The sequence below is a fragment of the Staurois parvus genome, unplaced genomic scaffold (assembly GCF_062004578.1).
Source record: "Staurois parvus isolate SC_StPar_1 unplaced genomic scaffold, SC_StPar_1.0 ptg000019l, whole genome shotgun sequence".
Classification (NCBI taxonomy): Eukaryota; Metazoa; Chordata; class Amphibia; order Anura; family Ranidae; genus Staurois; species Staurois parvus.
Genome location: NW_028317815.1, coordinates 16145859 through 16170644, shown reverse-complemented (window position 1 = coordinate 16170644; position 24786 = coordinate 16145859). Strand labels below are relative to the sequence as shown.

Genomic DNA, 24786 nt, shown 5'->3' with positions numbered 1-24786 from the left:
GGGGCAATCTGTAGCCTAAATGGGGGACACCTCTTAAGGCTACAGATTGCCCCTAATGTCATTGAACCCCCTATTAATTTTTTTTTTGCCAAATAAAGGGTTATTACCCATGTAGGAGGTATGCTGTCTGTAGGATTAATAGTTTGAGGGGGAGAAAGGCAGTCTCTTTTACTTCCAATCACAATTCCATTACATATGATATTAATTCTTTTGTCTCCTGTACCTCTAAGAATGTAGTTTATTTAATTCAGTGCAAATGCAGCCTATAATATGTTGACAGTGCAAACTAGGATTAAAGGACACATTGCCAATATGCGGAAAGGCTTTCCAAATCACAGTGTGTCCAAACACTATGCTTTGTGCCATGGGAAAAATCCTAATGGCATGCTTATTATGGCTATAGATAGTTTTACTCCTAACTGGCATGGTAGTCATACCAGAAGGGAGATTGCTAAATTAGAGACCCGGCGGATTTATATTTTACAAAAGTATGCCCCTTTTGGTTTAAATATTGAATGGGATGTAAATGCTTTTACCAACAATAGTTGAACTTATTGTATTACTTTGGTCTTTCAGTGTTGTCTTCATTATTTAGAACAAAAGACACTGAATTATGTTGTTATTAGAAGGGATAATACATCCGAGTTGTATACTGTGTATATTAATTGCTATGATGTGCTTTCGGAATATTTGGCTTAGATGTCATATGTTTTCTAACCACAAGATAGCGCTTAACTAGGTTATTGCTTTTTAACTTTATTATTATTATACAGTATTTATAAAGCGCCAACAGTTCGCTCAGCGCTGTACATTACAATAGGAGACAATACATGAGACAGTACAATAACAATACAATGCGATACACGAGGGGTTCGAGGGCCCTGCTCCTTGGAGCTTGCAATCTAGAACATGAATATTATTTATATTCTATAGATGTTTTTCAAACCTTTTTTTATTTTATTTTATTTCCTTCTGATGGGCGATGCCAGTTTATATATTAACTTTTTTCCCCAGTTGTTTCTCCAATATATTGCTTCTGGGTCCCGCTCCGCTCTGTGGTGCTGTTATGGCATCTGGTGTAGCACTGAGTGTCTGATTTCCGATCATTGGAGCGCAGATGACTGATGTGCGGTTGCTCTTCCGCTTGGCATGTGTATAAAGTGTGATGGATGTTGTTGGCCATGCCCCTGACAACGTCTTTATATGACAAAACACGTAGGGTAGAGCTACAGCTTGCGATGTCATCACGCCACGCATCACAGCCATCGTGTTGGTTGGAAACATCTCTGGACCTTATATGCTGAATTTCATTTGAAATTTGTAAGTGAGATACTTTTATTAAACCCCCAATTTTAATATATACTATACAATGAATAAGTTCTGTTCTTTTTATATGTATGCAATTGGAGACTTTTGACCATCCTCTTGGTTTGACATTGCATTTATATCATGGAGTGAGCTGCAGTGGAAAAGCTCCAGTGAAGAAGATCTGTCGGGACCCTTTGCCATCAATACACTTTCTATATGCCGTTTTGACCATTTGATTTGATGTCACTGCTTTCTGGTAAGAGGCTGTGTGTGTTGATGGTGGAGGATCTCTTTTTCTTTTGTAGCACTGTTGTTTTTATGGATATGGGCTTCATACACTATATTGCCAAAAGTTTTGGGACACCCCTCCAAATAATTGGATTCAGGAGTTCCAATCACCTCTATGACCACAGGTGAATAAAATCAAGCATCTAGGCATGCAGACTGCTTCTACAAACATTTGTGAAAGAATGGGTCGCTCTCAGGAGCTCAGTGAATTTAAGCATGGTAGCGTGATAGGTTGCCACCTGTGCAATTAGTCCATCTGTGAAATTTCCTTGCTACTACTGTTAGTGGTATTATAACAAAGTGGAAGCAACTGGGAATAACAGCAACTCAGCCACGAAGTGGTAGGCCAAATAAAATGGGGTCAGCACATGCTGAAGTGCACAGTTTCAGATTAGCACAACAACAGTGTTTAGAGAGCTTCATGGAATGGGTTTCCATGGCTGAGCAGCTGCATCCAAGCCTTATATCACCAAGTGCAATGCAAAGCGTAGGATGCAGTGGTGAAAAGCATGCCACCACTGGATTCTAGAGCAGTCGAGATGTGTTCTTTGGAGTGACCAATCTTCTCTATCTGGCAATCCGATGGATGTGTCTGGGTTTGGCGGTTGCCAAGAGAATGGTACATGCCTGATTGCATTGTGCCAAATGTAAAATTGGTGGAGGAGGGATTATGGTTTGGGGCTGTTTTTCAAGGATTGGTTTTGGAATTTGCTTCTTAGTTCCAGTGAAGAGAACTCTTAAGTCATCAGCATACCAAGACATTTTGGACACATTCATGCTCCCCACTTTCTGGGAACAGTTTGGAGATGGCCCCTTCCTGTTCCAACATGAATGCGCTCCAGTGCACAAAGCAAGGTTCATAAAGACATGGATGAGCGAGTTTAGGGTGGAGGAACTTGGCCTGCACAGAGTCCTGACCACAACCCGATAAAGCAACTTTGGGATGAATTAGAGGTTAGACTGAGAGCCAGGCCTTCTAGTCCAACATCAGGGCCTGACCTCACAAATGCACTTCTGGAAGAATGGTCAAACATTCCCATGGACACACTCCTAAACCTTGTGGACAGCCTTCCCAGAAGAGTTGAAGCTGTTATAGCTGCAAAGGGTGGGCAAACGCAGTATTGAACCCTCCGGACTAAGACTGGGATACCATTAAAGTTCATGTGCGTGTAAAGTCAGACATTCCAATACTTTTGGTAGTATAGTGTATGATCTCCAGCTGCATATCACAGATTTATTTTGAGGACTGTACTGATTAGTTGATTCTATCTTTTACATATGTATGATATATTTTATATTGGGTGAATTAGCACTGCATATTGTTTTATAATATACAGTATACTGTCAGTTAAAACTTTTAATGAGGCTAATGAATGGCCAGTTTTGGCACAGGAATTTGTACAGGATAATTGAAAGGAGCATCTATTACCACCAAAAGCCATTTAAAGCAAATTGCACTTACTAATAACCAGAAACCTTTATTTTACTTTCCTTGCTGACTCCAATGCATTTTGCCAAAATAGTGAAATGTCACTAAAATCCCATTTTTTTTAAGCTTTGGAAAAATTTAAATTTTGCAAAAACCTTAGTGGGGGTATGTATTTTTATGTGTGTTATAAAAGCTGCAATGTATGTACATCTTGTATGTATGTATGTATATTGTATATGTTGTTTCATGAATTAGGGAACACTCTTAATACTTACCCTAAAATTGGCAAGTGGTCCATTAAATGCAGGAATTTTTAGTCCAAAAACATATTGTAGTTGAGATATCACAACTTCAATGGCTGCGGCAGTTGTAAATCCATTAATTAATGGCTCTGACAAATATATAACAATAAAACCAAACTGCAGAAATCCCAAAACCAACTGTATCAAAGAAAAAAAAAGTTGTCAGAAAAGTTAGTTTGGAAATATTTTTGCTAAATGTTTACCTTTCTTAATAATGAACAAAACTGACCTGCACTATTCCAACAAGAAAGGTTAACGATGCTGCCACTATAACTTTTTGTTCATTTATATAATTTTCATCTGTGCTATTGCCGCCAGTAGAATTGTCGGCGCCCGTGGATGCGCCACCTACAAGATTTGTCACCACTGAGCCAACCATTAGGCATGTGACAGGAAAGGGACCTAGAAAGAAAAATATTGATGATTTAGGTAGTTTCGAGTTTTTAAAGTCAAATGTGCTGTTTTTAATAACAAAGTGCAAAGTGCAGCTTAACTCAGCAACAACAAATCTACTACTCTTCAAAGAACTTAAAAATAATTGTATGCAAAATCACCACACACAGCATGAAAAAACCAACTGTATTTGACAACCACTCTGTGGAAGGATTGTAAGATTTTCTGCACATTTGATTGTACAATCTAAATAATTGGCAGAGAAAGCTCTATGTAGAATTGTGCATTTATAACACAAAAAAAATTAAACATTGACCAGCTACGTTCCAAATATCTTTATCTGATTTTATTTAATTGGATCTTATCTTAGGACAATCACAATGAGATTTCACAAGATAGCTATAGATGGAGCTATTTTCTTTCCTGCAACCATGGGTTGCAGTCCCGGCCGGTAGAACTGTGATTGCTGCTAGCGGCCATAATAGTTGCTAACAACAATCGTATGTAAAATCCTGTAGGCTGGTTGTACCCAAGCTGATCAAATCAATCACCTTTGGTACATTTAGCCTGCCCATACATGGTATATCCAAGTCGAAAGAAAGCCCGCCACCCAGTATATTCCTTATTATATTCTTTATTGGTTGCCATCTTCCTGCAGCCTTCCTCAGCATATTTCAGAAGCAAATGGCGAGATAGATACGGGAGCAGCTGGCACAAGAGATAGTGTCAAAATCTCAATGAATAAAATATATAAAAAGTGTAGCATGTGAAAACAACTATATAGTGAATAATGAGAGAAATCAGTGACAGAAAACAAAATGAATATAAATCTCAGTATAACCAACAGAATAGTAAACAATAAAGTCCTTCTTATATAAATCTGTGTCTGTAGTGTGTTGATAACAATCACGGCAGATAGTGTTCAGTTCCACACAATGCTCTAAATCCAGTGTGCGATCCACCACCACTATGCTCTCACCAGAGAGCTACTTGTTCAGTAGCATGTATGTCATGGGGTCTATACCATTCATTCTCCAGTGGCTTTACCAGTCCGTTTAGGTCCTAAAGAGAGATGCTCACCACACGGAGCCCGGGGATTGACATATAGTGTAGTATTTATTTAAAAATATTCCATTAAAACATTCCACGTGGAGAAGTAAATATATCACATACCAAGATGGCCGCAGCTCCAGAATACAGCATGACATCAGCATGTAGGCTTCACCCTATCCCCGGGCTCCGTGTGGTGAGCATCTCTCTTTAGGACCTAACCGGGCTGGTAAAGCCACTGGAGAGTGGATGGTGTAGACCCCATGACATACATGCTACTGAACAAGTAGCTCTCTGGTGAGTGCATAGTGGTGGTGAATCGCACACTGGATTTAGAGCATTGTGTGGGACTGAACACTATCTGCCGTGATTATTATCAACATACCACAGACATACAGATTTATATTGGAATAACTTTATTGTTTACTATTCTGTTGGTTATACTGATATTTATTTATATTAATTTTGTTTTTTTGTCATTGATTTGTCTCATTATTTACTTTATAGCTGTTTTCACGTGCTGCACTATTTATATACCGTATTTGCCGGCGTATAAGACGACTGGGCGTATAATCCGACCCCCTACTTTTCCTGTTAAAATATAGGGTTTGAGCTATACTCGCCGTATAAGACTACCCGTCTTCCAACGCACACCAAAAATTAAAAAACATCAGATTTGATTTCAATATGGTATGGTATTCCAATGATGGGGCACGCTTCCTCACTCTGACACCAATGATGGGGCACTATTCCTCCCACTGACACCAATGATGGGGCACTATTCCTCCCCCCCACTGACACCAATGATGGGGCACTATTCCTCCCATTGACACCAATGATGGTGCCCCATCATTAGTGTCAGTGTGTGAGGAATAGTGTCCCATCATTAGTGTAAGTGGGAGGAATAGTGCCCCATCATTGGTGTCCGTGGGAGGGATAGTGCCCCATCATTGGTGTCAGTGGGAGGAATAGTGCCCCATCATTTGTGTCAGAGCAACGAATCGTGCCCCATCATTGGTGTCAGTGGCAGGAATAGCACCCCATCATTGGTGTCCGTGGGAGGAATAGCGCCCCATCATTGGTGTCAGTGGGAGGAATCGTGCCCCATCATTGGTGTCAGAGCAACGAATCGTGCCCCATCATTGGTGTCAGTGGGAGGAATAGCACCCCATCATTGGTATTAGTGGGAAGAATCGTGCCCCATCATTGGTGTCAGTGGGAGGAATAGCGCCACATCATTGGTGTCAGTGGGAGGAATAGCGCCCCATCATTGGTATCAGTGGGAGGAATAGCACCCCATCATTGGTGTCAGTGGGAGGAATAGCGCCCCATAATTGGTGTCAGTGGGAGGAATAGCGCCCCATCATTGGTGTCAGTGGGAGTAATAGTGCCCCATCATTGGTGTCAGTGGGAGGAATAGTGTCCCAACATTGGTGTCAGTGGGAGGAATAGTGCCCCATCATTGGTGTCAGTGGGAGTAATAGTGCCCTATCATTGGTGTCAGTGGGGGGAGGAATAGTGCCCCATCGTTGGTGTCAGTGAGGAGAGGAATAGTGCCCCATCGTTGGTGTTAGTGGGAGGAATAGTGCCCCATCGTTGGTGTCAGTGGGAGGAATAGTGCCCCATCATTGGTGTCAGTGGGAGGAATAATGCCCCATCATTAGTATCAGTGACACCAATGATGGGGCACTATTCCTCCCACTGACACCAATGACACTTGCTGACTCCTGTTCTAGTATGGTACTGCATATGTGATTGCAGCAGCACCTCTGCACTGCACACTTACCCTCACTCGATTTTTGCGGGTCCGCTCGGCTCCGCCTCCTCGCCCGTGATTGGCCGCCTGTGTGCCTTTCCTGAGCTACAGTTCTGGCGGCCAATCACCGGTGAGGAAGCGGAGCCGAGCGGCAGGAGTGAGGGAGTGGCCGGAGTGACTGAAGGAGCAGCGCTTCCTGGATGGATCGTCGTGGGAGCCAGGTAAGAGACTGCAGCCCTCTGCCCACCCCTGTACTTGGTGTCCCTTCTGTCGGAAGGGGGGACGGCGGCAGCACCGCGTCGCCCCCCTAAAAAGTGCCCCCTGACGTGTACTGGCGTATAAGACGACCCCCGACTTTTGAGAAGATTTTCAAGGGTCAAAAAGTCGTCTTATACGCCGGAAAATACGGTACTTTCCTCATAGCAAGGTGGTGCTTGAAATCATTGTTCTTCCTCTGTAAACCATGCTTACCTGCAAGGAGACATGTGCAGTCATCCTTACTTTGCACAAAAAGGGATTCACAGGCAAGGATATTGCTGCTACTAAGATTGGACCTTAATGAACCATTTATTAGATCATCAAGAACTTCAAGGAGAGAAGTTCAGTTGTTGTGAAAAAGGCTTCAGGGTGCCCAAGAAAGTCCAGCAAGCACCAGGACCATCTCCTAAAGTTGATTCACTTGCAGGATCAGGACACCACCAGTGCAGAGCTTGCTCAGGAATGGCAGCAGGCAGGTGTGAGTGCATCTGCATGCAAAGTGAGGTGAAAATCTTTGAAACATGGCTTGGTGTCAAGAAGGGCAGCAAAGAAACCACTTCTTTCCATGAAAAACATCAGGGACAGACTGATATTCTGCAAAGGTACAGGGATTGGACTGCTGAGGACTGCGGTAAAGTCATTTCTCTGATGAATCCCCTTTCTGGTTGTTTGCAGCATCCAAAATAAACCTTGACCAGAGAAGAAAAGGTGAGCACTACCATTAGTCCTGTGTCATGACAACAGTAAAGCATCCTGAGACCATTAATGTGTGTTGTTGCTTCTCAGCCAAGGGAGTGGCTCACTCACAGTTTTGCCTAAGAACACAGCCATGAATAAAGGTTGGTACAAAAACATCATATGAGAGAAACTTCTCCCAACCATCCAAAAGCAGTTTGGTGATGAACAATGCCTTTTCCAGAATGATGGATCACCTTGCAATAAAGGCAAAAGTGATAAGTGGCTTGGGGAACAAAACATCAAAATTGGGTCCATGGCCAGTAAACCCTCAGACCTAATCCCATAGAGAATTTGTGGTCAGTCCTCAAGAGGTTGGTGAACAAAGAAAACTCTACAAATTCTGACAAGCTCCAAGCATTGGTTATGCAAGAATATTCTGCCATCAGTCAGGATGTGGCCCAGAAGTTGATTGACAACATGCCAGGGTGAATTGCAGAGGTCTTGAAAAAGAAGGGTCAAAACTGCAAAATATGTCTCTTTCCATAAATTTAATGTAATTGTCAATAAAAGCCATTGACATTTATGAAATGCTTGTAATTATACTTCAGTATACCATAGTAACATCTGACAAAAAGATCTAAAAACACTGAAGCAGCAAACTTTGTGAACATTAATATTTGTGTTATTCTCAAAACGTTTGGCCACGGCTGTAGTTTTATGAGAAAATAGTCTCCCAAACATGAATGCAAAAATTCATACAAAATTTCTCAGTACTTTTGAACGCTTGATCAATTTTGTTTGAAAGTACTTTAACATTTCTTTAGCTCTGAACATTGGATTTCAGAAGGCGTGGACTTTACTGAATGAAAAATGCATACACTGAAAAATGTTTCATCTTGCTACTTTGAATTTTCTCATCACTGTGGTCAAAAACAATCAGCAATTTGACCCTACTAATGATTAGAAAATTGAATGAAAGTACTTAAAATGAAACATTTCAAACAAAACTCTACTAGTGTATTGTTATGGCCTATTTGGGAGATTTCTCCTCCATTCCTTTTCCAGTGGCAACTCCAAATTCTGAATGTTCCCTTTCATTTAGTCCTGGTGACAGATTGAGAGGGTAAATTTCCCCAATGTGGACACAGACAGCAGTAAATAACTGACAGGGGTTTTAAACTCTCACCGCTCAAATCTAAAAAAAAAGTTTAGGCTTTCCATACACTCAGAAAGCTAAAGGAAGCATAAAATACTCTGGCAGTGTTTTCTGGAAGTCTTTGCAAATAAACCTCCACATTCATCAGGCTTTGAGTAAATGATATAGGATCCATTTACACCCATCTGTTCTAGTGAATTGCTTGTTATAATCCTGCAAATATGCCTAGTATTACATTACACAAGTTCTCAAGTAGCCAGATCCATTGAAAGTAGTGTTTTCCAAAACAGAGGGTGATTTTAGAAGTGCAATTACATAGCTAAAAGTTGGCCATGCAGTTTTCCCCTTAGATAGAAGCACGGTTTGTATCCAGCATATTATATTTAATGTAAAAAATGTATTATTCTGATAGCTAAACAGGAAAATGTAAGAAAAAAATACTCACCAGCAGAAATATGTCTAGATGTTCCAAAGAAGAAATAAACCACAACTGGAAAAAATGCTGCATACAATCCATAGCCCGGTGGTACATTTGTTAGCAAAGCAAATGCCAAACCTGAATAAACCAGACAGTTATATTATATGCAATACTGACCATAAAGTAAAAACCAATGGTGCTTTAGGCAAGCTATCACAGATGTTAATTTAGTGTGCATTTGGACATTTTTTAATGGTGGATTTAATGAACTGTTTTAGTGTTAATTTGTTCTAAAGCCTTAAGGTTTTCACCTTAATGGAGTCTATATGCAGTCCCCCCTCTTATTCTTACCTGAGCCCAATCCAATCCAGTAATGTGCATGAGAGCAGCGGCTCTGTTTCCTTCCTCACTGGGAAAATTTATAGCAGCAGGAGCCATTGGCTCCTAAATAGTAACTAATATATATATATATATATATATATACAGTGGGGATCGAAAGTTTGGGCACCCCAGCTAAAAATTTGTATTAATGTGCATAGAGAAGCCAAGGAAAGATGGAAAAATCTCCAAAATGCATCAAATTACAGATTAGACATTCTTATAATATGTCAACAAAAGTTAGATTTTATTTCCATCATTTACACTTTCAAAATAACAGAAAACAAAAAAATGGCGTCTGCAAAAGTTTGGGCACCCTGCAGAATTTATAGCATGCACTGCCCCCTTTGCAAAGCTGAGACCTGCCAGTGTCATGGATTGTTCTCAATCATCGTCTGGGAAGACCAGGTGATGTCATTCTCAAAGGTTTTAAATGCCCAGACTCATCTGACCTTGCCCCAACAATCAGCACCATGGGTTCTTCTAAGCAGTTGTCTAGAAAACTGAAACTGAAAATAGTTGACGCTCAAAAAGCTGGAGAAGGCTATAAGAAGATAGCAAAGCGTTTTCAGATGTCAATATCCTCTGTTCGGAATGCAATTAAGAAATGGCAGTCATCAGGAACAGTGGAAGTTAAAGCAAGATCTGGAAGCCCAAGAAAAATATCAGACAGAACAGCTCGCAGGATTGTGAGAAAAACAATTCAAAACCCACGTTTGACTGCACGATCCCTCCAGAAAGATCTGGCAGACACTGGAGTTGTGGTACACTATTCCACTATAAAGAGATACTTGTACAAATATGGTCTTCATGGAAGAGTCATCAGAAGAAAACCTCTTCTACGTCCTCACCACAAAAATCATCGTTTGAACTTTGCAAATGAACATATAGACAAGCCTGAGGCATTTTGGAAACAAGTTCTGTGGACCGATGAGGTTAAAATTGAACTTTTTGGCCGGAATGAGCAAAGGTACATTTGGAGAAGAAGGGGCACAGAATTTAATGAAAAGAACCTCTTTCCAACTGTTAAGCATGGGGTTGGATCAATCATGCTTTGGGGTTGTGTTGCAGCCAGTGGCACAGGGAACATCTCACGAGTAGAAGGAAAAATGGATTCAATAAAATTTCAGCAAATTTTGGATGGTAACTTGATGCCATCTGTGAAAAAGCTGAAGTTAAAGAGAGGATGGCTTCTGCAAATGGATAATGATCCTAAACACACCTCGAAATCCACGGGGGATTACATCAAGAGGCGTAAACTGAAGGTTTTGCCATGGCCTTCACAATCTCCTGACCTCAACATAATTGAAAAACTATTGATAGACCTTAAAAGAGCAGTGCTTGACAGACAGCCCAGAAATCTCAAAGAACTGGAAGACTTTTGTAAGGAAGAATGGGCAAAGATACCTCAAACAAGAATTGAAAGATTCTTGGCTGGCTACAAAAAGCATTTACAAGCTGTGATACTTGCCAAAGGGGGCAATACAAGATATTAACTCTGCCCAAACTTTTGCAGACGCCATTTTTTTGTTTCCTGTTATTTTGAAAGTGTAAATGATGGAAATAAAATCTAACTTTTGTTGACATATTATAAGAATGTCGAATCTGTAATTTGATGCATTTTGGAGATTTTCCATCTTTCCTTGGCTTCTTTATGCACATTAATACAAATTTTTAGCTGGGGTGCCCAAACTTTCGATCCCCACTGTATATATATATATATATATATATATATATATATATATATATATATATATATATGTATATATATATATACAGGGGCAGACTGACAACTCATGGGTCCCCTAGGCAATAGGGGATCATGGGGCCCCTGTGTCCTTGTCCAAACTCAAAAAAGCCTATGAAAAAGGTACCAGGGGCATCTCATGGGGCCCCCTACTGACCTCGGGCCCTCGGGCAGTGCCCGAGTTTCCCAATGGTCAGTTCGCCCCTGTATATATATATATATATATATATATATATTAGTTACTTTTTAGCTTACATGTATAATACTAAATATTTCTATTTTTCCACCATTGTATTTGTAAACATCCGGTAGCTATGCTGTCAGTGACAGGCACCGGCCACCCACAGCGCCAATTAACATTGCCAGTTGCATTGATCATTATTTAAACCCACTTTCAGGTTATGACAAAGGAGGATTGTAGCTTTGAAATGCTTTATCACCCCTTTCACCCCCCACTTCTCTATGTAATCCCAGTGATGATGACAAGAGGTTTTGATGTAAGTGTGCTATGTTTTCTTATAATAATTCAAAATTACTATTCTAATGGAGATCCTGTGCTGTGTTTTTATCTTTGAGCTTTCCTGGTCTCCCCAGATCTGTACAGATAGCTGCAGGATCCCATGTTGCATGACTGCTGATCCTCACTGATCTTGAACTTTATTGATATTCCTGATAGATATTGCTGAAGGCTGGAACTTGTAGTGCGTGGAGTGGCTTGATTATCTCTTCCACAGTTGGGGGTGTCAGCGGAGAGTGTAGAAAAACATTTAGATGTGTTTCTTAGCAAACACAATGTCAAGGGACATGAAAATTGGTAGTGGACCAACACACACACACTCAGGTAGAACTAGATGTACTGGTGTTTTTTTTCAACCTTACTAAATATATCCTAAATTATCAACAGATAAGGGTACTTTTATATGCAAAGATGTTAATACTATTGTATATTAGCTTTAACATTATGTAACGTTTTGTTTAAGAGGTCTATTGGTCTTTCGTCAATAGTTTCAGCATCCTTAACTGTACTGGGGAAGTATACAATAATATGTAAAAGTTTTATGGGCTTCCTGACTTATAGTTTTACAGCCGGTGGGAGTGATATGGTGGCTGCTTTAAGGTGCTGGGATCATACTGCCTGGACAGTCTTCTGGGTCTCTCTGCCACTAAACAGGGAGAAGAGAGCTCTAACTGGCTGCATTGGGAGCCAGACATTGGCCCCACTCACCAGCAAGAAAGATGTACGGAGGACAGTATGGGATGTTCAAGGTGAAGAGCAGGACCCATGGCAGGCACTGAAGTTTCAATCCTCTGTTTGTACATACTGTACATTTCTCATACCATGCTACATTAATATAAAATAACCAATTGCAATGTTTCTTGTAAGACTTTCAACACTATTACAGTGTAATCTTCTGCCACAAGTTGCTCTTGGTTTGCCATATACTGTAGCAGTTAAGAAGTGGCCCACTCTATCTGAAATATTTTAGGACCCATGAACACCTTTGCATTTTACCTTGACTACTGATATCATTAATTTTACATCAATAATATAAATAAACACTACAAATTGCATTATAGTACATTAAACAGACATATATGAAATTACAACTGTAATGCTTACATATTGATCATAAAAACAACATACACAAGCCCATCAGATCAAATTGTCATAAATTATATGTGACATTCAGTGCACCTTGAGCACTATTGAAACACTAATTAACATTCTCTCGTTCCTATTGTTTTACAAATATTGACAATTGTGCTCATTAGGAACTCAAATCTGCTTATTATATATGCAGGCTGCATTCTATGTTTGGTCAGAATAGCATGGTATTCAGAGCCATGGTACTTCAGATTGTCCTGTATGCTCCATGGTTTCAAGGTTCAAGTTGCACTAAATTGAAATATTGTCTAATCCCATTATTTGGGCTACATCCACACCAGCAACTTTATCAGCTGAGATATTTAAAGCAGAACTAAACTTTCCTATCCTTTACACAATCTTAGCCTGTGATTCGATCTGCAGTTGACTTGGTCTTCTGCCCTTGACCAGCTATGACTCCAGTCAATTGAGGGCTTGACAGTTCTGCTGAGTGCTGATACAGGCATAGTGCAAACTGTAATGGTTATCAACAGAAGCCCACTTTCAATGTAATTGTTTTGGAAACCACTTAAATCAACGGGTTTCATTTTGCTTTAACTGCATGCTAAAGACAAATGGTGTGGAAAAGGGGGTCACTAGCCTCTCTACCATTGGCAGTGATATAGTTCAGGGCTTTATTTGTAGTAGTCACCATCCACTAGGGACCAACGGAACAGTATAACAGAGTTAGTGCTGTTGAGAGAAGACATATTTTCTTATAGCCATAGCCATTTTATATATTACTGAGTACTTTGGATAAAAAGCATGAAAATAACAAACCTTGCAAAACAGCAACAAGTCCTGTTGTCACCCCAGACATTATATCACTGAGGATCCATTCCTTGAACGTATATTGTGGAAGCCAGGATATAATTGGAAAGAAAGTAAATGCAATTCTCTTTGCTTTCTGAGCAGAGCACCTGTGTATAAGAGGAAATAAAAGTAAAATTAATAAATGTGTTTTTTGGTGTGCTTTGAACTATTTGAGAACATAAATATTTATGAATCCTACAGATCATAGAGTACTAATTTATTAGGCTTAAAGGAAACCAGTATGTAAAAAAAATAATTTTTGCTTGTATACTGCAGAACATACTAGTGTTTTTTTCAATTAAATATGGGGCACATTTATATACATGGAAAACAAAGAGAAAGGCCAACACATATCTCCAAAACATGCAATTTTCTATTTGAAAGATAAAACTCAATTTTTACAAAAAAAAGTGATAGAACTGTTATACAATTCTTTTTTAAATTTAATTGCACTAAAATTACAGTTCAGACTGTATTTGCTATGATTTTGTGTAGCTGCCACAAAAATTCCAAAATGTCTTTGTTGTAGCCATGATAGCCATAACAATGTTTATATATATATATATATATATATATATATATATATATATATATATAATTTAATTATAGGGTGCTTCTCCAGGGGTCTTTGTCTGATATATGCTGCCTATGAATGAAATTGCACTGCTGATCTAACATTTCAGTTTTATGTGCTCCTTTGCTAAGAGAGAGAGAAAGAAGAGAGAGAGAGATGAAGAGAAGAGAGAGGGATAGAGGGGAGAGAGAGAGGGGGGGAGGGAGAGAGAGAGGGCGAGAAGAGAGAGAGGGAGAGAGAGGAAGGGGGGAGAGAGGAAGAGCAGAGAAGAGAGAGAGGAAGAGAAGACACTGAAAGGAAGAGAAGAGAGAGAGAGAGGAAGAGAAGAGAAAGAGAGCGAGGGGGGAAGAGGAGAGAGCGAGGGGGGGAAGAAGAGAGAGCGAGGGGGGGAAGAGGAGAGAAAGGAGAAGAGTTAGAGAGAGAGGGGAAGAGGAAAGAGAGAGAGAGAGATGAAGAGAAGAGAAGAGAGAAGAATAGTGACATGATGTTTTCTATGCTTATATGTCTGAACTAAATTTATGAGATAGGAACTGATTTATTAAGGTAAGTAAAACTTAATTTACAGAGTTAAAACACTAGGAAAAAGACACTTTTTTTAAAAAGTGACAGTTATTTTCAGTCAAACCTAATGGGATTTAAAAATGACACTCACGTGGCTAAAAATTAACATATTTATCCTCTCATTTCAATATGAATGAAAATAAAGATACTTATCCTTGTGAAATGTGTTGTGAATTTAGTTCACAAAACACACCAGGATAAGGATATTTATTTTGTAAAAAAGTGACAGTCGGGGATACCCCCCTGATACTTTATTATGTTATACCTCTGTAATATAAGTTATTGATCCTTTCCTTTGGCAGTTTTACTGCAGCATTTTCTTGCATCCATATGGATCATAACCTCATCTGCCATGTTTTTTTTGTTGTTTATATACTTGTACATGTTCTTTATACTTCTCATGCTATGTCTGTTAAATTTATGCAAAATAATAAAGACAAATTTGCCTTTAAAAAAAGTGACAGTCATTTTTATCTTTGTAATTTCAAAATAACACTCACGAGGCTAAAATAATGCTTCTTTGCTAGTGATAAAGCCATGTGAATGAAGCTTATAGCAGAGTGGACCTGGCTGTTACATGTAGCCACTGCTTAGCTGTAATCATTTTTCTAACTATGACTGAGGGAGGCCCCGGCATAAAGTATATGAATATGGCTAAGGCAATAAGTCCTTCTTTTTCCACAGTTTTACTTAATGTTTTTTGTTGGAGTGGGGGTGCTGGTGGTGGCGGGAGGAGTTATCATAATTTCTACATTACACATGTTTCTTAAAGGAACTCCAAAGAAATAAAAAAAAACACCCTTGCAGTGGGACTACCTGGCACTGCAATAGTTAAATGGTCATTTTTCCCTTTAAAAGCATTTTCACTGTCACTTACCTTATTCCTTTTTCTGGCAGCCAGGACTCTCTGTTTTCCCCTAATACTCTGTTTTGCTGGTAGGCTTTCAATGCCTTCACTTACAATGCAGGACTACTGGTCCTGCATTGTATGTTATGACATCATGGTGCAGATGGAGTAGTAAAGAGCAGTGGCTTGAGATACAGGTTGCATAGAGAAGAGAAAATTTGTGACAGTGAGGGATGAGGCAAGTAAAATCAATTATAAGGAAAAACGAGCATTTAACCTCTGAAGTACAGGGGGGGGGGGGGATCTCCACTGCAAAGATAGTTTCTTAATTTCCCCAGATTTCACCTTTATTCTGTTAAGCTTTTTACTTATATAATAATATATAGTAAACAAAATGCACAAACATGTAAAGATTATTGCAAACTCAATTTTTTCCTTTTTTGCATAAACCAAACAAAGAACAAAAAAACTCTGTTGTAGTAGTAGCTCATAGTATTGCAGGTGCGGGAGCATGTGTAAATTACATGCATTCCCGCACCCAGAGGCATCAGAAGTAAAAACATGCTCAATGGCAACCACATGTATCTGAATACGTAGCAAGTTTTTGGGTACACAAAACCACATGGTGCCGCAGCCATGCGGGGACATTTTGGAGGATCTTTTCACTGCGTTTCCCACAGATACAGCAGCCCATTCCAAAAGAATGGGCTACTGGGCCAGCACAAACACTGCATGCAGGACTCTCAATAGTGTGAACCTAGTCTGAAAAGACATTATAAACATCATCTGTGTTTTCTTTCAGTGTTCAGGATAATATGAATCCAGATACAGTAAAATTCATCAAATGCAAGTTTTTATGCATTGTTTTTATTAATAGTTTGACTGTTTTTTACCCTATGAGATCTTCCCTATCCTTCTTTTATACATGGACCTTTGAATTCGTGGAGTGAAATGTGAACTGAGTAAACATAGTTTTAAATTTCATTATAGTATAATTAAACGAGGCAATAAGGATAATATTACAGGTGAAACTCGAAAAATTAGAATATCGTGCAAAAGTTCATTTATTTCAGTAATGCAACTTGAAAGGTGAAACTAATATATGAGATAGACTCATTACATGCAAAGCAAGATAGTTCAAGCCGTGATTTGTCATAATTGTGATGATTATGGCTTACAGCTCATGAAAACCCCAAATCCACAATCTCAGAAAATTTGAATATTACATGCAATCAATAAAACAAGGATTGTACATAGAACAATATCGGACCTCTGAAAAGTATAAGCATGCATATGTACTCAGTACTTGGTTTGGGCCCCTTTTGCAGCAATTACTGCCTCAATGCGGCGTGGCATGGAAGCTATCAGCCTGTAGCACTGCTGAGGTGTTATGGAAAACCAGGATGCTTCAATAGCGGCCTTCAGCTCTTCTGCATTGATCGGTCTCATGTCTCTCATCTTTCTCTTGGCAATGCCCCATAGATTCTCTATGGGGTTCAGCTCAGGCGAGTTTGCTGGCCAATCAAGCACAGTAATCAAACGGTCATTGAACCAGCCTGATGAATGGTCATTGAACCAGCCTGATGTGCCTCTGTCCGGTGTCCAGCCTGATGTGCCTCTGTCCGGTGTCCAGCCTGATGTGCCTCTGTCCGGTGCCCAGCCTGATGTGCCTCTGTCCGGTGCCCAGCCTGATGTGCCTCTGTCCGGTGCCCAGCCTGATGTGCCTCTGTCCGGTGCCCAGCCTGATGTGCCTCCGTCCGGTGCCCAGCCTGATGTACCAGTCCTTGATATCCTGCCAATCACTGGATCCGGGCGGTGGAACATTTTGCCCATTTAGGACGGTTTGGAGCATCCTGAGGCCGCTCCTTGAGGGGGGGTACTGTCAGGAATGGACTCACCAATAGTGGTGGGACTCACCTGCCTTGTGGGTTGCAGTACCAGGACTGGCCAGCGGGTGCTCTCAGCAACCAGAGGCTCACTCCTGCAGTCAGCCAAAACACCTGAGGCTGATTGCAGGAGGTGCATATAAGGAATGACCAGGCCTGTGATCTGGGCCTTGGTGTATGTTTCCCAAGAGCCCCTGTACCTGCATCCTGTCTGCTTCCTGTCTGATCCTGCTTGATCCCTGACTCTGATTGAACTCTGCCTGTCCTGATCTCTGCTATTCCTGACCACTCTCCAGTCTGCTCCTTTGTACCTTGTCTGCCTGATTGTTCCTGACCCGGCCCGTCTGACTATGCTCTGCCTGCTCCTTTGTACCTTGCCTGCCCGTTTGCTACTGACCCGACCTGCCCGACTATGCTTAGTATTGTTCTTTTGTTATCTGTTGGGGGTTTTGGTTTGGTTTGTTTGCACTGTGTTTATGTTTAGTCTTGCACTGCATTTATGTATTGTTTAATCTTAAATAAATTATATTGTTTATACTATATCTGAAGCCTGTGTTTCCCTGTGTCAGTCCACACACCTCTGGTCATACCCGGAGCCCTGACAGTAGTGCTCTTCAGTGGCAGGAATTCGTAATTTGCATTAAAGAGCTTTATAAAAAGTTCAACACTTTCAGAAAGTAAGATTTATTACTAAAAGGTCAAAAGGGTGCAATAAAAATATTTACAGAAAAAGATGTAGCCAGTATATATATATAAATATATAGAGAACAATAGCACAGCAAAGAGATAACAGAAAGGAATTAGAAAAAGTACTTGCTATTCAGCCTTGGTCTCAGTAGCTTCCAAGTTGCAGAGCCAAAAGGATGCTTTGATCTCCCACTGTTAGTTTCGATGTTAAAGCAGGGAGATTCTTCAACTCTCACACATGGCTCAACTCAGCCTAGCTTAGCTTTTCTAGTAACTCCACAGGGTGTCTCCCTGGAGCAGTAAACCAATCGCTTCATTTGGGGAGGGAGGTGTAGGTGGAGATTTAAGTTATGACCAAAAAACTCTCATAGCTTCTATTATGATTCATAACTTATTCTCAGGGTATTTAGCAGCCGTGCCACTAGTAGATTAATATGCAGACGCATCTGCAGAATGGTTAGATATGAAATATGAAATATTTGCGCAAATGGTTCAGGAGATATAATTTTCTGCTCTCCGGTATGTGTCAGATAAGGGGTGTAATATATCAGGAAACTGGTCTTGACGTAAGCCATTCGACTCTGGGCTCCATGTTTATGTAAGTCTTCCATAATCCAAGATATGTAATCATAGGGGAAAATGGATGTTGAATGTGGTGTCTAGTTTATGACTTATCTGGAATGTCTTTGAACTCAGTGAAGGACTCGGTTTACGCTTTTATGATCCCTTTCCAAGCAAGAGTTTCTTAGACAGAGGGGCACCTAGCTAGTGAGGTTTTATAGCCAGGACGCCCTCCCACTGAGTTTGTTGCCTGTGATCTCTGCAAACACACCAACCAAATGTCACTCAAAAGAGAGGGAGGGGGATGAGGAAAGAGGGAGAGAGAGATAATTATACAAGATGGATGATCCTTTGCCAAAATGGAGGTTCGCATCCATCTCTGTGTGCATGATTGCTACAGGGGGCTCCCCCCAAAGCACCTTGTCTCCATGTTGATGGGGACAAGGTCCTCTTCCCCACAACCCTGGGCTGTGGTTGTGGGGGTCTGCGTGCAGGGGGCTTATCGGAATCTGGAAACCCCCCTTTAGTAAGGGGGCCCCCAGATCCCACCCCCCCATGTGAATGAGTATGGGGTACACGGTACCACTACCCATTCTCAAAGAAAAACTGTAGTGTAAAAAAGACAAGAGACAGTCTTTGACAAGTCCTTTATTAAAAAAAGGGAAATAAAAGAATGTCTCTTGAAGTAGATCCAACATCAATCACGATGCCCGCCGCCAACAGGAAAAAAGAAAAAAGAAAGAAGGCTCCGCTCTCGATGCTGGCTCCTGGCTGTCTGACTGCTGCACTGGCTTGACAGTTCTTAAATATGTAAAGGGTGGGGCCATCACGTATGTCACCCCACCCTCATGTGACATCATTGACCCAGCATGCCCCGATGATAATGACAGATGGGGGTGGGGTCACGCAGGTGATGTCACTGCTGGGTGGACCCGCCCCTTACATATTTTAGAACTGTCAAGCCAGTGGAGCAGTCAGATAGCGGGAGCCAACATTGGGAGTAAAGCCTTCTTTTTTTTATTATTTTTTCCAGTCGGTGGCGGCGGCGGGCATTATGATTGACATTGGATCTACTGCGGGGGGACATTCTTTTATTTTCCTTCCTGTCTTTTTTCACACAACAGGTTTTTTTTGTGAATGGGTAGTGGCACCATGTACCCCATACTCATTCACATAGCGGGGGGTGGGATCTTGGGGCACCCTTGCCCCTGCCTTGAAGCACCCCCCCATGTTGAGGGCATGTGGCCTGGTATGGTTTAGGAGGGGGGGCGCTCACTCGTGCCCCCCTTTCCTGACTTGCCAGGCTGCATGCTCGGATAAGGGTCTGGTATGGATTTTGGGGGGATCCCATGCCATTTTTTTTTGGCGTGGGGGTTCCCCTCAAAAACCATACCAGATCCGAAGGGCTTGGCATGGATTGAGGGGGGACACTACACCATTTTTTAATTGCTGGCAATTCTTTTTTTTACATTCAGCTGTAAGTGGGGAACCCCGCTGACAGCTGAAAAAGCCAGACCTTCCCACATGTGTTGTTTTTGGAGCAGTTTTAACCACTTGCCGATCGGGCACTTATACCCCCTTCCTGCCCAGGCCAATTTTCAGCTTTCAGCGCTTTTGCACTTTGAATGCCAATTGTGCGGTCATGCAACATTGTATCCATAAGACATTTTTAGATTTTTTTTCACACAAATAGAGCTTTCTTTTGGTGGTATTTATTTGCCACTGGGTGTTTTATTTTTTGCAATATATACAAAAAAATAGCAAAAAATTTAAAAAAATAAAGTTTTTCTTTGTATTATAAAATTTGGCACCAGGTCATTTTTCTCCTTCACTGATGTGCAGTGATGAGGCTGCACTGATGGGCACTGATGAGGTGGCACAGATAGGCAGCACTGATGGGTACTGATAGGAGGCACTGATAGACGGCACTGATGAGCTGGTATTGATGATGCTGCACTGATAGGCGGCACTGATGGACAGCACTGCTGGGCAGCACTGATGGGTGGCACTAATGGGCCCAGGTGGGTGGCACTGCAGGGCACAGGTGGGTGGACCTGATGGGCACAGGTGGGTGGCACTGCTAGGCACAGGTGGGTGGCACTGATGGGCACAGGTGGGTGGCACTGCTAGGCACAGATGGGTGGCATTGATGGGCACAGGTGGGTGGACCTGATGGGCACAGGTGGGTGGCACTGCTAGGCACAGGTGGGTGGCACTGATGGGCACAGGTGGGTGGCACTGCTAGGCACAGGTGGGTGGCACTGCTGGGCAGCACTGCAGGGCACAGATGGGTGGCATTGATGGGCACAGGTGGGTGGCACTGATGGGCACAGGTGGAATGCACTGATGAGTACAGGTGGGCGGCACTAATGGGCACAGGTGGGCGGCACTAATGGGCACAGGTGGGTGGCACAGGTGGGCAGCACTGCTGTGCACTGATCATCCTGATGATCAGTACCAATCACAATTGCTGGTTATTGGTAGTACATTAGAAAGTGAAGCCAATAACCAGCAACTGTATTTACCAGATGATCTACTGTGTAATTGGACACAGCTGATCACGTGGTAAAAGGCCGCCGTGATTGGTCGTTTACCGTATCCTGTAGGACACAGCGATCACCGGCAGCATGGGGTGTGCACTGCTGGGGGCATGCAAGGGGCGTGTTCTGGAATGACGTCCATGGACATCCTCCCAGAACTAGATAACTGCATTGTAGCTGTCGTATGGCTATAGCAGGTAGGGAACTGGTTAAGCGTTTTCGGAACGTTTTTGAGGCGGTTAGCATGCATTTTAAAGGGAAGAAGCATTTTTGAGGCTTTTTTTAACCCCCCAAACATTCCTCAAAGATGCTGCAAGCAGGAATTTTTATACCACACCGCAACGCAAGCGCAACATAGATATACAATCACATACACATGGTAGCAGTCTTCTTGAGCTTTTCAGGCGTTTTTTTAACGCAAAAAAAGTGTGAAAGCAGCCTTACTGATCAAGTTTTAGTGGATTGTAGCACTGAGTGTGTTTGGTTTATATGAGGACTGTGTCTGATACACTGAGTAAATTGTACAGGGGACCTGGACGCATATTATCTTGAACAATAAGGGCAAATTCACACTGCAACACAGAGCAGCAGGAGTGATGACATGAATAATGATTAAAATGTGTTTTAAACTGTTTCTCTTGTTCTCATAAATATTGTTTCAACACTGTTTTTTTAGTTATTGGTTTGGTTTATAGAAATTATGCTGATAGAAAGTGTAATTATTTGTATTATTTTTTACAAACATCAAAGTTAAATATACTGTGCATGGGGCACTTTGAGGAAAGAGTTTGCATATCATGAGTAATATTAGTGCAGCAGATAGGGTTTAGTTTAGAAAATACTGAAACTAATGTTTTTCACAATGAACTATAAGAAGAAAATCCAGAGCGAAAATCTCAGAATACAAAAAACACGTTGCTTGAATCTACATATGTTAGCTTCAAGTAGATAAAGACTTTTTATTCACAGTATAATCAAGTGTTACTTGCCCACATGTCCTCTTTAAATGGTCTAATACTGTGGTGTGATGTCTGTTTACTATTTCGTTTTGTTCATGGAAAGCATCGTCTGAATATATGGGTCTGGCCACCAAGTATTTATTCTCCAATGGTATCTTCACTTTTTCAGCTGGGGGTTCTTCTGTAGGGTTGGTGTTTCCTTTTTTGAATCGATTCAGTGGATTGATCCTATCAAACCAGCACTTGGTTTTGTTCATTTTTTAAACTCTATGATAGAAAAAGAAAAGGTACATGATTATATACTTAATTAGGAGTATTTACAATGTACAAAATAAAACAAGAAAATTGTGCTTATATCGTTATCATCAAGATAAGTATGTTTTTACATATTTATTAAGCTTGGCACATGGCCAGGCTCTGTATTTTATTAGGTAACCGCAGGATTCCCCTTTTAAACAGGAAAATAACAGATTGACTTGGAAATATGTCTCCACTTATTCTTTAAGAGCTCAGAATATAAATACCCAATACTACACTAGCTGTTATTATACTGTAAATGATGTGACATCTGGAGTAAAACAAGTCGCAGGGTGAAGATATAATACAGCAAAATTATGATAAATAAGATAGAAAGACTATTGAAATGGATCTGTTAAACTTCGAAGTACAATATAAAAAGAAAACTACCAGACAAGGGGAAAAGGGGGATAGGACAATACATAGAGGTTATATGGATGTAGACATGTTAGCTACAATTGCTAAGAGACTAGAGTCTTGTGTAGCCTGCTTTAGGACACCATGATCTTGCATCACATGTGTGAAATGTTTGCATATAGAACTTTATATTTCTTATGTATCATTTACAGTTCTCTAATGAATTATAAGCTCTAACAAGAAGGACCCTCATACTTCTGGTATTCATAGCACTATATGATTATTAATGTTTGCAAATCACCCTAATGTAAAGCAATACGTTATAGTATGATCTACATTAAAGATGTTATTTAAATAAACAATAATAGTATTAAAAACAATGAGAAGTTACCGAGGATGGTGAAGAAAAACTACAATATTATCAATCTCAAATCTTGTACTGGAAATAGATAGAAATATACAGAATTTTGCTTATATTTTCCGTTAAATTATTGGAAATGTGTTTTATTAAATAAAGATAACTTTATTTATCTTTATGATTCTTTGCGTTAATATATTCTATGTGCTCTAACTATGTAACAAACATATAGTTTAGTAATGCTATGCTGTGTTATTAACCATAAATTAATGTGAAATAAAATATAGTAGCACAAAGTGTATAAAGCATTATAAAATAAAACATTGTTTATTACAGTGCTATTTATTCTATTTAAATACACCTTTTAAAAGACAATTTAAATTTGCTTACCTTTCTTGGTATTCCACCAAGAATAGTCTCTGTAACAGGTACCCCAGGAAGTGGATGGTTTAAATCAAAGAGTATATTCATATAATGTTGGAGGTGTTGCTATATTTTCTTAAAGTTAATGATCAACTTTATCTTTTTAAAATGCAAACAGCCTGGATACTGTTGAACTTTGAATTCACAAAGTTGTAATCAGAAAAGGATTAATTAGAAAATTATTTCATGTTTTTCAGCTTCCATAATACTTTGTATTTCTGGGCATTTAAATTTAAACAAGCCTGTTAAGCCTCCACTATAGGCATTTTTTTTAATAAAGTTTCAGGATATATACCTGGATTTGAAAAGAGAAGTAGGGCTTTTTCTTCCCCATTTATACTTACCTAGGTGGACAGCATTGGTCTGATGCTACATCTGTCCCCTGGCTCTAAGGATGAGAACTCAGCGATCACAACTGCTGATTGCTTAGTTCTCCTCTCCACTCTGAGCAGAGAATGGGACTGTCAGTCACTGCTGTCTGCTCAGCCCTCCAACATTCACTGGAGCAAAGAGATGAATGGGGAGGGAACGGCTGGCTCAGGCTCTTGGCACTTCACTGAGAGGCTAAGCCAGATGCTGCTCCAGACTCTGGAGTGGATCCCAACTTTGAAGTCGGGATCTTTCCCAGCCTAGTGCGGCTGAGTGACATCAGCCGTCAGTGGATTTCAGTCTGCTGTCAGCTGAAAATGGGTCACAGGAGTGCAGAACAACCTGCACTCCTGTGATCCACAGGAGAAGCACAGCCAAAAAATTTTTGTCTGGACTTCTCCTTTAATGTACATTAACACATTTCTTTGGTAGTAGCATACATTGTACTGTTCCTTAAGTTCCATCTATGACTATTGTTTATAGATACATTTATCTTTGTGTTACCATGATAGATACATACAAGAGTGATGGCAGAAGAAAGACCAAGTGGTCTATGAAGTTTTTTTTTTAATTTAAATGATTTTTTTTTTGCTTTTTTTTTTTTACTTTGTTGTCTGACTATAGATTTATGTTCGTCCCAAACATGTCTGAATTAACTTACTGTTGACTGACTGACTATCTCTGCTGGAAGTCTATTTCAGCATCAACTACTCTTTCAGCAAAATATTACTTTTAAAGATTAGTTTTG

General features: G+C 40.5%; 1 protein-coding gene across 1 annotated transcript in view; it reads right to left on the bottom strand.

Moving 5' to 3' along the window:
• Nucleotides 1-23672, bottom strand: part of LOC149472907 (chloride anion exchanger-like) — a 64352-nt gene extending 40680 nt beyond the window's left edge. The window contains exons 1-6 of the mRNA XM_089686828.1: nucleotides 23637-23672; nucleotides 22265-22501; nucleotides 13587-13726; nucleotides 9064-9174; nucleotides 3557-3729; nucleotides 3301-3465 (exon numbers count right to left, since the gene is read on the bottom strand). Coding sequence (XP_089542954.1) covers nucleotides 3301-3465; nucleotides 3557-3729; nucleotides 9064-9174; nucleotides 13587-13726; nucleotides 22265-22491 — 816 coding nt within the window. The 5' untranslated portion in view covers nucleotides 22492-22501; nucleotides 23637-23672. The remainder of the gene's footprint in view (nucleotides 1-3300; nucleotides 3466-3556; nucleotides 3730-9063; nucleotides 9175-13586; nucleotides 13727-22264; nucleotides 22502-23636) is intronic.
• Nucleotides 23673-24786: the final 1114 nt, after the last annotated feature.